The following is a 14,686-nucleotide window of genomic DNA, read 5'->3' as shown; positions in this document are numbered from 1 at the left end:
CTGCTCTTAAAGATAGACCCCCGCCGCCTTTGAGCCTCCCTGCCGTAGTTCCATGCACATCCCACACACACACACACACACACACACACACACACACACACACCCCTACCTACCTTAGTAGGAAAAATATACATGTCACACTTTCTACTTCATTTATACAATGAGTACCGTCATTCTATATGACTAGGTTTTCAGGGATGCTGTTAACTAGATTTGCCAATGACATCAGCACAGGCATTCACCTGTATTACACCTTAGCAGGCAACAGGAAACCCACTTTCTTTCTCCCCTATCCACACAATTTCTTTGCCTAGTCCTACTCCAAGGAAAATATTTCTGACACCATGTTTCATGTAAAACAACCCCATTTGTAAAAATGTAGCATACTGAAATCTTTCATGTTCTTTCTCTTTAATACTTTGAGCTGCTCTCTTTGAATTCCCACAAACAGATCCAGTGGTTAAGCTGATCATAAAGCTGTAAATAACTGCTTTGTGGCTATGGAGGGTGCAATTCTATCATTTACAGACACAGAGAACTTAATATTCCACTCCTTTATTAAAAATGTATATCAATGTGTTGAGACTTGCATTTGGGGCATTATACAAACATGTTAAATAAATAAATAAATAAATAAATAAATAAATAAATAAATAAATAAAAATAAAACATAAATAAATTGAACTGGAGCAATGAGGCATATAGCACAGAAACAAGTCTACCCAATAATACTGAGTGTGTGGTACAAATTTTTTTGACCAAAATACTATGTGCCATTTTGTTTTGAAGATGGCTGTTTGAGCCAGAACTCCATCAGAGTCAAGTCAGCAACCTGTTTGAAATGATGACTAGAATGTGTGCAGTAATAAAGATGCGAACACCCCTGAGAACATGCAGAGTGTACTTCTCTCACTAATGAGTAACCAGAGTCTGACCATTCCACAACTGAGGACGGGGTGGAGGGAGGCCAGTGGCAGCCTGGGTCCAGCCTGCTGCTGTGGCCCCCTAGCCCCACCCCCCTGCATCTGGCATCAGATGCTAAGCTCCACCCCTGCATCTGATATCAGATGCAGGGGAAGGGGCTTGCTTGCAAATGGGGCCACATGACTCCGTTTGCATGCAAAAGCCAGCGCCACATTCATAGTGCCACAGGGAGAGTTGCTCCCAAGTTCATATCGCATGCCTCTGTGTTTTCCTTCTAGCCAATGGGCGGGGGAGATTTCTAAAGCCTATATCTGCATTCCTAAAAGAGTGTTTTTCGCTTATCATGTTAATAATTCTATGTCAGTGTCCTTCCCTATTTGCTCTGGTGTTCTCAAAAAAACTCTCTTAAAACCAGCATTTTAAAAACCTGGAAATACATCGAGATAAGCTAGAATTTGGAAGACAAAGCCTGATTTGTGTGTGGAGTGCTTCCAAGGATCTCGAATGGACTTTGGGGTAGGTTTGGCTGGTGTGTGAACGCACACACTCTCTTCTGGAGGAGATTTGCGGTAACAGCCCTGTCTGTAAAGCCTCCTGTGAAGATGGCAGCAGTGCTGGAAGTCTTCCTGCCATTTCCACCCTATGGAATCCATTGGGGAATACTGCAGCAGGACAATGTTCCTGATAACATCAATTTCCATTCCAGGGGGGCAAATGGTGGTTGAAAGGAGCAGGCTACTGGGAAGGCTTACAGTGCTGCCGCCGCTAATGCCTGCACAGACATGGTAAAAAAAGAAAGGTTACCAAGGAGATTGATGGTACTTCTACTGCTCCCATTAAGGCTCCTGAAATGTATCAAACATTTGAATGAAAAGTCCTGTTTTGTTTCCCCTAAACCCATTTCCTCCCTCTTCACAAACCATTTCACCAAGTGACTGGTGAAATTGTGAAGGTCAGCACTAGCCTGCTCACTTTTGAGGAACCAAGAACATGTTTCTTTGAAAGCTGACAAAAAACACACTATAGGCTAGTTCTCACAATAGTAAATTGGGTAGGATAAGCATCCTACCCAGCTTCAGGAGCTGTGCACACTGCCAATTTTTAGTCATCACTCAGCAAAAACCTAGGAAGAAGTAGGGGGAAGTGATCATGTGGGAGGCAGAAGCAGGCTCCAACAGCAGGTAAGACTGAAGTGTTCGGTCACTGAGATAGCTGGTCGTAGAGTGATCTTGTAATCCATGGTTACTATGTCATGTGGAATGAGTACTGTATGGGGTTGGGGTTATGACGTTAGGTAAGATGTATTTTATAGAATTGTGTTGCTGTGTATGTTATTGCTTGTAAGCTGCCCTGAGTCCTAAGGGAGAAGGGTGACATATAAATCTAACTACTAAATAAATAATAAATAAATTTCCTCCACCAACAATTAGCTAGGAAAAAGTGTTAGTAAGACAGTGCTGTCAGAGGCTGTACCCACCTTCCACACGGTACTTCCCCCTCCTACTACCTAGATTTTTGCTGACAGATGACCAAAAATTGGGAGTGCTCGTAACTCCTGAAGCTGGATAGGATGCTGGTCCAACCCAGTACACCATCATGAGAACTACCTTGATAGCTATTGGGATTTTAAGTGCACTTGCTTAGAAGTCCCCTTGAAACCAAGCTGTTGCCCTCAAACCACTAGTCCCGTCCAGTACTGAGTGTTTCCCCAACCTCTTCCCATCTTCAGTTCTGTATTTAAGCATAACTTGTTTGGCTACTGCTTGGACAGATTCTCTGGCTTTGATCTCTGAATATGGCATCTGATTGTCTTTCTTAATTCATACTCATTACTCAGTACTTGCTCTCCAATCTTGCAATGCTGAATCTGCTTGCACAGGCAGGTATCCTAATTGTGGTTGCAACAACTTCAACTTATTTGTAATGGGGCAGTCATCAGATGGAACTGTATGTAACCAGAAGGTCAATCCTGAACATTTTGGTGCCCTGCTCTGAATTCACTCCCTGCACACAATGGACCCTGCAACAATCTAGGTTCACCTGCTGTTTCTATTCCATGCCATGTTGATCCTCTGCAACCTGTAGCAGGCTATTCATTTCTGAGCTTAATCCATCAGCCTGTCATCTCTTGCTGTGATCCTTCACTTCCTTTCCTTTGCATCAGAGAGCTGTTCCTGGACAGCTTGGGGCAAGTTGAATCAATCAAATTTCAGTTTGGGGCACAACAGTCTCCTTGCTTGGAGGCTAGATGATTAAGAGCGGTGTCAGATTCTGCCTCAGACATATTTTGGGCAGGATTCCCAGGACATGGCTGGGGCAGACCAATTTCTGAGGTGAAGAATCCAAGTCTTGCCAAATGTTGGTGAGTATGAGATCTAGAATGCAATGATATGGGCTATACTCAGGCCTTATTAGCCTTCTCCATGTTTGCCTGGAGACCTCTATTGTGAGTCTGTTTATTAAAACAACAACTTGAAACTGCACTTTAAACAAAACCACTGGAAATTCCTCAAAACGTTGGCCTGAATCAGAAGAAATCAGCATCTTTGTGCATCACAAAAAACAGACTTTGCATGCATAATCTGGATAAAAATGAAAACAAATCTATATGATATCACAATGCTATAGGTGAAACAATTCCGCAAGGAAATGGGATATAAACTGGCATGTAATCCAAGCAAATGGACGTAAAACAGTAATATGAAATAATGAGTGCTTGTAGCTTGTGGTGGGGGGAAGAGGGGAATCAGTACAAAATGTAAAAGAATAATCACATTGTCACTGAAGTCACACACACACACTCTCTCTCTCTCTCTCTCTCTCTCTCCACATTCAGCTTTGGGGGATCACTAAATGTGAGGTTGACCAATTGCTGCATTTCGCTGTTCAAACTTCTGCTTCAGCTCCGACACCAGGGCATTGTGGGATGTGCAAGCAGGGCCCTTCTTTTTTATCTGCTTGCTTATAATCTTGGGGCTCAGGGATCCTGATACTGTGGGCACTCTCCATTCAGGGACAATGGTCTTGAATACTGGGACTGGGGGTGGAGCTGGAGCAGTGGGTGGTGGAGGTGGTGGCACCTGGAAGTTGTTATTGCTGTTCTCATTTTGCAGGCTCTTGTTATCTTCTTCAACGGCAAACTTTTCAGCAGCATTGCTAGACCTCTTGAATTTCAGCCACTCCATCCTGATTGTCCTGGGTTGATAGTTCTGTCTTTTTTTAATGATTCGTCTCACCGGCATGATTTTGTTGGATCTTTTATTACGCCAGAACATGGCAGTGGAGATCAAGATGGTGATCACCACCATTGCCCCCATGACACCAGCTAGCACTCCTAAGGCTTTCATGGGGTTATCTTTTGTTTGCATCAAAAAGGCAGCCATAGGCCCTTTGTGAAGAGTCTGTAAAAGAGTACAAAGAGAACACGTGACTTACTCTGGGGTACCAACAGAGACTGCACTTTCATTTGTCCAAAATATGTAACAACCAGGGTTAACCAACACCCCCAAAACATCTTCAATTTGGCATTTAAATCCAGATTTAATACTGTGAAGGCTAAAGGCAATCCTTACAGTATTGTACCGTAGTGATTAAATAGTGGAGCCTTTCACCCAGGATGTTACTGTAGAGTTTTGGACCATTCTTATGCAATACTCTAGTATCTGTTAATTGCAAGTGGAAGCAAAACCACTGGAAGCTCTAGAATTTGCAACCAAGGGTGTATCTACACTATAGACTTTGTCATCCCAAAGAACCTTGGGAACAGTAGTTCTTTGAGAAGGGGCTAGAAATCGCTAACAGAGAATTCTTAACATGCAAACACTACAATCTCAAGAATTCTTGTGGGAAAGCCATCACAGTTAAACTGGTATCAAGCTCAGATTATTTCATAGTGCAGATATACCTTTGAAGTTGTTCGTTGCCTTTCAAATTTGATTTCAGAATCCAAAAAGATTGAAACAAAGGTTTTGGAACAAATATTAGTAATAGGATTTTTTCAGCCTATTATTCAGTCTGCAATTTAAAATATGTTGAGGCTGTCAAATTAGTTTTTAAATAGTAGAAAGCCTGTTCTGTTTTATAGTACTCTTTTACAGACTTTACAAAAAACAAACAACATCCCAACACTTTGAGATAATAAATTCGAGTTGAACAGAGAGGCTGTGTTCTTTCCTTTAAAAAATTCTACAAGTTACATAAGAGGTGATGTAGTCTCCCCATATGGCATATTAAAGACAAATGAATGTATAGTTCATTTAGCAGCTTAGCACATATTGCGTCGTGGTGGTCCCCGTATAATTTTTCTGATTTTTCCCTGAGGATAGAGCCTGGATCTTTTCACACTTCTACAGTACATGATGGTGGAGATCATCATGGTTACAGAAATGGTGGAAAGGACGCCACTCATGCAAATCCCAAATATTGTCCACGGACGTTTCTTGAGGCCTAAAACATAGGATTTTACCCTTGATTTGATCTGGAAATGTCAAAAATAAGAAAGGTGATCAACCCATGAAAGACTGCCATAAAGGGAAACTAATATTCTTGTTGTTTTTAAACTGCCGAGGAGGCACTTGAAAAACACCAGTTCATGATCAGGCAAAACAGTGGAGGAAGTAAGCATCATATTAATTAAAAGTAACAAGAATGCACAAATAATAAGAATGAAGGAATTTACATATACCGTAGTCATAAGATGAATAGTAAAGATTAGATTACTGGAGAATGGAAACACACAACCACACACAGAAGGAGTTCCTAATTTTGGCTTCAGTCTTGATTTTCACTTACTTTCACTGTGAGGATACTGCCAAGGCAAGGCTAGATGGACCTATTAGGATGGTCCACCCAAAAAGACTACAGGACCCAGTAGGTTTTCAAAAAGCCTTGGAAGGTTTTGAAGTTGGTGCAGCCAGTGATTCTGTTGATGCCCTGGTGGGAACATGGAATGGGGAATAGGGAACTCACCAGGGCAGTAAACATGATTGCTCCTAAGCGTCCCTCCCAACCTGCTTCAAAAATGGCCCCTTGGTGGTATACACAACGGGCTGTGAGGACTGAAACGGCTGGGTAGGTGACTGGAATGCAAGTGGAGGAGAACTTGGCTCAGATTTGACAGGATGCAGCATGGGATTCATTTGAAGGCTTATGCAGTAGCTGTGCGTGCAGCAAAAACTGGATTTTGGTCTGTGCACATTGTGCCTGCGGGTTCGCATTCAGCAGAGCTATCCCGGGTTGTGAGGAGTTTAATTTCTGCTTCTTCTGCTTTAAATCACTCCCTGGAAACATTCTGCTGTGATGCTTTTAATGGGGTCTTTGGGGATGAAATCTCCTGTATTCGGGCTGACTTGGACTCCACTATTTCTGCAGGGTCTATGAAGGAGGTGTCCAGCAATCCTTCTTGCAGTATTAGGTTGGATCAGTTTCAATCTGTGACTCCTGAAGATGTGGACAAGCTGCTTGGGGCGGTGTGGCCTACCACGTGTTCTTTGGATTCTTGCCCGACTTGGCTGCTTCTCTCTAGCAGGGAGATTGTTGGAGATGGCCCAGTTAAACATCATAAATTAGGGATGTGCAAAAAGGTTTGATGTTGAACCCAGTTGGTTTGATTGTTTGGGGTCAAACTTAACCACCCCCTGTTCGGTCCAATCCCAGACCAAAAATGCCCCCCCGTGGAATATATATATATATATATCCCTCCCCCACCAGTCTCCCTTATGTCATAATGACCCAGGCCACACAGAGGCCCATTGCACAGGCATGGTGGCCTCAAAAATGGCTGGCCGCTGTGCCGAGAGGGAAAGGCTTATGAGTGACCAAATTATGGCATAAGGGAGGCTGGTGGGAGGAGGTGAAACCTCCATGGACACCCCCCCCCCCCCCGCTGCCTTGAACAACTCCCCCGAATGGGGTAAGTGTAATTAAAAATTTAATTAAAAAAAACTGTGAACCCTCCCGGACTGAACCAAACCGGGTGGGGGGTGCGAGGTGGTGCCAGACTGAACTGGCCCAATCTGGTTCAGGTCCAGTTCAGACTCAAACTGATCCAGATCAGCCAGTTCCATGCATATCCCTATCATAAATGCATCACTGAGTGAGGGTAGGGTGCCTCCATGTTTGAAGGAGGCAATGGTTAGACAGCTTCTCAAGAAGCCTTCCCTGGACCCCTTAGCGATGGATAATTATAGGCCAATCTTCAATATCCCTTGGTTGGGCAAGGTGATTGAGAGGGTGGTGGATGACCAGTTTCAGGTGGTTTTGGAGGAAACTGATTATCTAGACCCATTTCAAACTGGCTTTAGAGCTGGCTGTGGGGTTGAGACAGCCTTGGTTGGCCTGATGGATGGCCTCTAACAGGGAATCAACAGAGGGAGTGTGACTCTGTTGGTTCTTTTGGATCTCTTGGTGGAGTTCAATACCATTGACCATGGTATCCTTCTGGATCGCTTCGGGGAGTTGGGGATAGGGGGCACTGCTTTGCGGTGGTTCCGCTCCTATCTTTTGGGTGGATTCCAGAAGGTGGAGCTTGGTGACAGTTGCTTCTCAAAACAGGAACTATTACATGGAGTCCCCCAGGGCTCCATTCTATCACCAATGCTTTTTAATATTTACATGAAACTGCTGGGCGAGGACATCAGCAGATTTGGTGCTGGGTGTTATCAGTATGCTGATGACACCCAAATCTACTTCTCCTTTCCATCTGCATCATCAGGAAATGACATTCATCCCCTAAATGCCTGCCTACAGGCAGTAATGGGTTGGATGAGGGATAACAAATTGAAACTGAATCCAAGCAAGACCGAAGTGCTCATTGTAGGGGTTCAGAATCTGAGGCATGAATTAGGTCTTCCTGTTAGATCTTCCTGGATGGGGTTACGCTCCCGGGGAAGAGCAGGTACAGAGCTTGGGAGAACAACTGGACCCATGCCTCACCCTGGTATCTCAGGTGGAGGCTATGGCCAGGAGTGCTTTCTATCAGCTTCGGCTGATTCAACAGCTGCGCCCATTCCTTGGAGAGAATGACCTCAAAACAGTGGTTCATCAGCTGGTAACCTCCAGGCTTGTCTATTGCAATGCCCTCTACTTGGGGCTGCCTTTGTACATTGTTCATCAATTACAAGAACTGCCACCGAATTGCCTTCTGTGATCCCTCATTGGTTCATATAAACACCAACCTAACAGGGGAGCTGAACAGTAATCAGGAATGCCCTGATCAATCGCGTAGCCACCACTGATGAATGGGATGGGAGCAAAATGCCTGGCTGCAGATCTTTGGGGGTTGTCAGCTGTGTCCTCCTGTTCCCCCTGGGCTGGGCACTTGGGCCCTGTGCTGGTAACCACGTTGGCTACTCTCTGATGTCACCAAGCTGGTGCAGAGTTGGGAACAGGCAGCCCATTTAAGATAGGCCCCACCCTCAAATCTTGCCCCAGGGCTTCTCCCTACTTTGCTATATCCTTTGCCCTGTTATACCATGCTTTTCCAGCATGGTATAAAGTACTTTGGGCTTCAGTGCCGGCAGTCATGAGGTATTTAGGTAAGGGTAACTGTGTGCAGGGCTATGGCCTTAGTGATTGACTATGCTTCAGTCCAAGTCAACAGAAACATGTTCCCACTGATTTGCAGAATATGATGCAGAATCATATTTTCCTAGGAATTCTGGAGAAGACTTTAATCAATATATGCTTCAGCACATTTTTTCCTAAAGCAGAGGATATTAAAGAAAGTGTTTGGTTTGTAATCAATATCACTTCTGTAAAAATAGAATCAGTTAAATGAAATAGCCTTGGGAGATGGTGGTTTTTTTAATCGCTGCATTGTTCCAAGAGCAAAAGATCCTTTTGATGCATGAAACCACCAATCCTAGCCGCAAGGCATCTGTCTTGAAGGGAGCAGCCTCGTGCTAATTGCAATGGTAAATGTTAATCAAAAATATGCCTGTTTAATTACTCAATGAGATTAACACTGCTGGACACCTCTAGTTATATTGTCAAAGGAGCTCTTCCTTCAAAAAGGAAAACAGCACACTGTACCGCAGGAAGCAGAGGGGTGGGTCAGACACAATAAAAGAGGAACAGATGCATTCAGCTACAGCCTGAGCACATAATTCACAAAAGGATGCCTTATTCACATGCTGTTGGTTTTGATCATGCCATCTCCACCTGAAATGAATTTCAAGAGGTATATGCTGACCTTTTCTTCCTGGCAAGTGCAACTCAACCTTAAGGAGAGAGGTCATAATTGGATTCATGCAATGTGCTTATAGGGGTAAGTACAGTTGCAATATAGAGACAAATGGGATAAAAGTAGTAAGATGTACTCCGGAAGGGAATGAAGCTCTGAAATTCATTCTGCAAGGAACTAAATTATTGCAGAGGAAATTGCAGATGACATAGCAAGGGCTATGGGACCGGAACTTCAGGGGAACACCTGGAGCTTACATGCTTCAAGGGTCCTGAAGCTTGATGGCATATCAAGTTTTCTTGGTGCTAATGTGCAATATGTGAGTGGAAATCACTATTCCAACACAGATAGCTTGACGATATCCTGGGTATTGAAATTAACTGACATGAGATCTTTTTTTGATCTCAAAAAGATGATCAGCACAAAATTCTAGCGTATGAAAGAAGAGTCTATGGACAGGTGCAGACTGTCACAGACATGCAGTGTGGAAACATGTAGCTCTGGTTTGTCCCAGTTATTGTGCTGCAGATTAGGAGTGTGCACGGAACCAGTCCGGGGCCATGTATGAGGCCTCCAAACTGGTTCGGAATTGGGCCGGTCCAGCGGTCCGGCGGGGGTGTGTGTCTGACTTTAAGGGTGGCGGGGGGGGGGGGGTAGTACTTACCCCTCCCACCGCTTTTCCCCCTCTGGCGTTCCACTTTGGTGCAAAGTTTTTGGGGCAGCAGAGTTCTTCCCTGCCACCCTGGCCCCAATGTTGTCCGGAAAAAGGGGAAGTTGCTGCCATGCATGTGCTTGTCGCAGCGCGCATGTGCCCGTCACCGCTGTGTGTGCGCGTGCCACACACATCACACGTTGCATGCACACACGTAATGTGTGATGTGTTCAGTGCACATGGGGCGGCGGAGACAACAGGTGTGCGCGCCGCGTCAGGCGCATGCGTGGCGGCAACCTCCCCTTTTTCTGGACAACGATGGGGGCAAGGGCGGCAGGGAGGAACTTTGCAGCCCCAAAAACTTTGCATCAAAGTGGAGCACTGGAGGGGGGAAAGCGGCGGGAGGGGTAAGTACTACCCCCCCGCCCTTAAAGCCAGACACCCCCCAGTGCTGGACCACGCCTCCGTGGTTCCGTGCACATCCCTACTGCAGATCCCAAGAACAGCTGGATTTCATTTTAGGCTTAACTCTGACACAACGTTTTTGTATGTGGAAGAAAATTTTTATATTGAGGAGCATTCAACAATTTCTGAACCTCCACTTATAACCCAAAGTGGTACAGTCGAACAACAGATACACAATGTTTCTGTCACTTAGTTCTCAGTCTCCAAATCAGTTTCTTTGGTATGGGTCAACCTATTCCTCCAGTCCAAACTCTTTGACACTGCTATGGTGATTTCTACCTTTTACTAATCTCTAAGAGCCCCTGAGTTCTATAGCATGAGGTCATTCAAATAATTAAAAACTGTGTTCTACCCAGGTTTGGGAGCTGTTTGTGTTCCCAATTTTTGGTTGTGTGGAAGCAAGGAAAACCTGGATAGCTTTTCTTCATACCTTGCTTCCACATAATCACTTCTACCCAAGTTTTCCTCCTACCTTGCTTCCACACAACCGAAAATTGGAAGCACAAACAGCTCCCAAACCCGGGTAGAACACAGTTCTTGACTGTGTGAATGACCTCCATGCATAAGGAAGGCAGTGCTGTAACTAATCATTTGTACAATGAGACAGCTTCTCAGTTCTAACCCCTCCCTGCAAGGCTTAGATTTGCTACCAAAATATTTTAAATAAAACATTCTAGGAAATTATATACAATAGCAAAGAAATTTTAACACGGACGTTAAGGAAACTACCTTATAATGAGTATTATAATAATAATACCCCATCTCAGTCAGTATTCTGTACTGACTTGCAGTAGTTCTCCAGGGTTTCCGACAGGGGTCTTTCCTAGCCCTACTCGAAAGTGCCAGGGGTTGAACCTAGGACCTTCTGTAAGCAAAGTAAACACTCTACTACTGAGCTATAGCCCTACCCCAGATACATCTACATCGAACCATATGAAGAATCAAATATGAGTTAAAACACTTGAGGACTTGAGCATTACTGTGGAAATTCCAAGTCTTCCCCTTCCAGTCAGCATCATTTCATTTCTGAATTTGTTCAGCTGCAGGCCCAAAGCCAATAAAAAGCTCCTGTGATGCCACTCCACCTGGTGTGCTATCTTGACTAAGTCTCTGAGGAAGCTGATATCTAGCTTTTCATCTACCATTATGAAAACATCCCTAGTTATCCCCATGCTGAAAAGAAAACATTACATAATCTAATGGATTTAATACCCATCAATATATTCCATGCATATCCTGCACCCCTACCCATCACTTCACCCTAGTTTGAACTACTGGTCAACAGCATGTCCCAGCCAACAGCCTTCTTTTGTTCCTTCAAATCTAACCTCAATTGATTCACTAATGGGGCCTCTGCAATGATATGGATTACAAATCTCTATTTTTCAAGCATACATCTTACTCACTCACTCACTCACTCCTGTTTTTCCCATTCATCTCTAGTCTCCTCTTACCTCTTCAGTGATATCAATCTTCAAGACGGCCGTAGTACTAAATGAAGGAGAGCCCCGATCTTTGGCCTGGACTACTACAGACCAGATGCAATCTTTGTTGTTGGTGATATTGTGAATGATGTCCAAGGACCTTATGTAGGATTTCAGCTTTATTTCTCCAGTGCTTTGGTCTATATCAAACACGTTGGCTGGATCTGCTTGCATAATGGAGTAGTCAACTATGTTGTTGGGTTCTTCTGCATCTTGATCTATTGCCTGTTTGGGGGTGGGGGATGATCAAAGAGAATCTTCATTTGCATGTGACTCTATTTTAAAAGAGACCTTCAAGGCGATGGAAAAAAATAATTATGCTAATCATTACATGGCATTCAATCGAAGTCTAAAATAGTGAGTGAGGATACAACAGAAACAAAATGGTGCCTCTGATGCATATGGTTGGGGAGCCTATTCATCTTAAGCCTATTCTGCAAATTCAGCAAATAATAGGGGAAGGCTTTTAATGATGATTAGTGAAAGACCTATGAAATTTCAATGAAGGGCGGGAAGAATGGGGTACAGGGAGGACTCTTTGCCCCACACTTTCCACTCTATCCTTTCACACCAGGCTTCTTCAGTATCTATCTTTCTGACCCATCTTCCATGGAAATATTCCCCAGGTTGTCTTTGTTTCTTCTCAACAGAATTCAATGTTCATCAGGCTCTCCTTGACCTCCTCAGCACTATTTTGTTTCTCTTTTTTTGTCTGCCCCCCCACTGAAATGACTAGCAGCCCTCCACTTATAGGATGCTTTCAGGTGCACTATTAAGGTTGGAGCAAAATCTGTTTCCCTTCGCTGTTGACTCTAGCCATCGCAACTCAACCCTGTTCCTAACTGCATATCCTCATCATGAATTCTGTTTCTTGGTTACTCTAAAGCGTGATGGAATGTTGTGGACTGAAAGAGCTGTATAGATTGATGTTTCCTCTTGGAAATGTAAGTCCATTATTTAGCCTGTTACCCCTTTCTATGGAACACATTGCAAGGAAATGATAGTGCTTAGTGATGACTTCATCCAGTCTGCTCTTATTTATCTTGAATGTACTGAAAACATATGGAAAACATAAAAGTAAGCATGCCCTGATGCTTACCTCCACTTTCACTGGTGATCCAATAATCATTGTTTTTTCTTGGATGTTCTCATTGAACTCTGGGGAGTGGTCATTGACATCAAGCACAGTAATGAAGACTTCAGCCAAACTGTACTTTCCTTCTGTATCTTCTGCCTTCACATAGAAGTTGTACTTGGAGTTGACTTCTGCATCTAATGTAGCCCATGGCTGAGTGTAGATAATCCCAGTGGAAGGGTGGATCAGGAATCTGGAAAACAGAATGGAAAGGATTATTTTAATTTCCTATGCAGCTTTCGTTCCTATGCAGAAGGAAGGATAGATCCCTCTGAAGCTGTTTTGGTTTTGACAAACCATTTTCAGAGCAATTTCCCCTTCACAGTGCTATGGTGACTCTAGTCCCAATCCCGCTTCAATAATAGGAATTTATTTGTCTGAAAAGATATATATTTACAAAGCCTGTTATCCATTTCTCTATAAAATATTGAAACTCGCATGCAATAAAACAAAACAGTATCTATCAACAAAACAATGTACTCCTTTTTTTCCTTTTTTTCTTAAAATACAAACACACACAATGATCATTAAAATAAAAACTGTTTTAAACTTTGTGTCCAAAACTATAGATTCTCTTCCCAGAAATTTCTCACAAACCTCAGTTCTCCTGCTTGATTTTAACTCCCATCATGATGGTGTTATCAGCAATGCTGTCTCCTGAAACAGTGGTAGGCCTTAAACCAATCTGACTGAAATAGTAGGCCTTAATCCTCTGAATGGCTCCCTTTTACCATATAGTGACTCATTAAGGCTCTCCACATGAGCCTAAGAGGGTTCTGTGGGGAGAGTGGGCTTGACCTGCTCTCTCCACAGATGAGCAGGCAGCTTGCCCTGGGCGAATAGTTTTGGCCACCCACATGATTACTGGCTCCGTCACAGAGCCGGTTGGAGCGGTGGGGATCGGGGGCTGGGAAGTCCCAGCAGCCCCACAAGAGTGCGTAGGGCATTCTGGGGAGCCCCGCAATGCCGGGAGGCTTGTTGTAGCTTCCCGGTCGGGGGGGCTATAAGTGAAGCACCACACTTCAGAGCTGCACCACGGTGACACACGATCAAACAAACGGGTTTAGCGGAGCACATGCTCCATTAACCTTGTTGGGGGGGGGTGCAATTAAGCAGGCTTGTCACCAGGAACTGCAAGGCTCCCAGCAGTTTGCACACATGATGGAAACCGGGCTGGGCTCCCTTAGCCCGGTTTCCACCGCATGTGAGGACAGCCTCATTCTCTGCTTTATGACCCTTAGAGAACAAAAGCCTCTCCGTTCTTGAAACCCCAACTCTTTTAAGGGATGGAAACCTATAGAAGCCCTTAGATCTTCTTCCTTTTTTCCCTTCCTTCACTTCAGACACACAGGCCTGGAGCAGCAGGCCTCCCCACGCCTTTCCAGGGCCTGTTCTCTGGCTACAGTTGAGCCCTGAGGAGCTGACATGGTTTCTTCTGGCGCTGGCTCTTCTTCTTGTAATAAAATTGTGGCATGTTTAATGATGCTCATTAGTGTCTGTCTCTTTTCCTTCTGTCTAGAAAGTAGTACATTTCAAAATTTGTACACAAGTGATGTAGCCGCTCATAGACAAAGTAGATTCCCCCACCTTTAAGCCTTAGGCTTCCACTTAATGGCTGATAGGATAATGGCTTACTCAAAGTAGTCTCAATGAAATTAAAAGGACATTAGCTTAATATGTGCTTTTAATTTCAGTAGGATTTTGAGTAATGTTCCTCATTATGTCAGTCGCTATCTCTTTCTTGCTGTATTCTCTACAAAGTAGGAGAGGAGGGCTTATTGGCATTTTTAGACTACTTTCCAGTAGACTTATGAGATCACCCAGCATTCCATATCTCCATGTGT

The 14,686-nt window shown here is 44.0% G+C and overlaps 1 protein-coding gene across 2 annotated transcripts in view; it reads right to left on the bottom strand.

The window, feature by feature from the left end:
- Nucleotides 1-539: 539 nt before the first annotated feature.
- CDHR1 (cadherin related family member 1) overlaps nt 540-14,686 on the bottom strand; it is an 85,200-nt gene continuing 71,053 nt past the window's right edge. The window contains exons 15-17 of one of the 2 annotated variants that reach the window (XM_053312674.1): nt 12,807-13,035; nt 11,678-11,932; nt 540-4,325 (exon numbers count right to left, since the gene is read on the bottom strand). In XM_053312674.1, the coding sequence (XP_053168649.1) occupies nt 3,774-4,325; nt 11,678-11,932; nt 12,807-13,035 (1,036 nt within the window). In that variant the 3' untranslated portion in view covers nt 540-3,773. The other variant, XM_053312673.1, reaches the window with a different exon arrangement.

The sequence above is a fragment of the Hemicordylus capensis genome, chromosome 3 (genome assembly GCF_027244095.1).
Source record: "Hemicordylus capensis ecotype Gifberg chromosome 3, rHemCap1.1.pri, whole genome shotgun sequence".
Lineage (NCBI taxonomy): Eukaryota > Metazoa > Chordata > Lepidosauria > Squamata > Cordylidae > Hemicordylus > Hemicordylus capensis.
The sequence above is the reverse complement of the archived record's forward strand: the minus strand, read 5'-3'. Positions and strand labels throughout refer to the sequence as shown.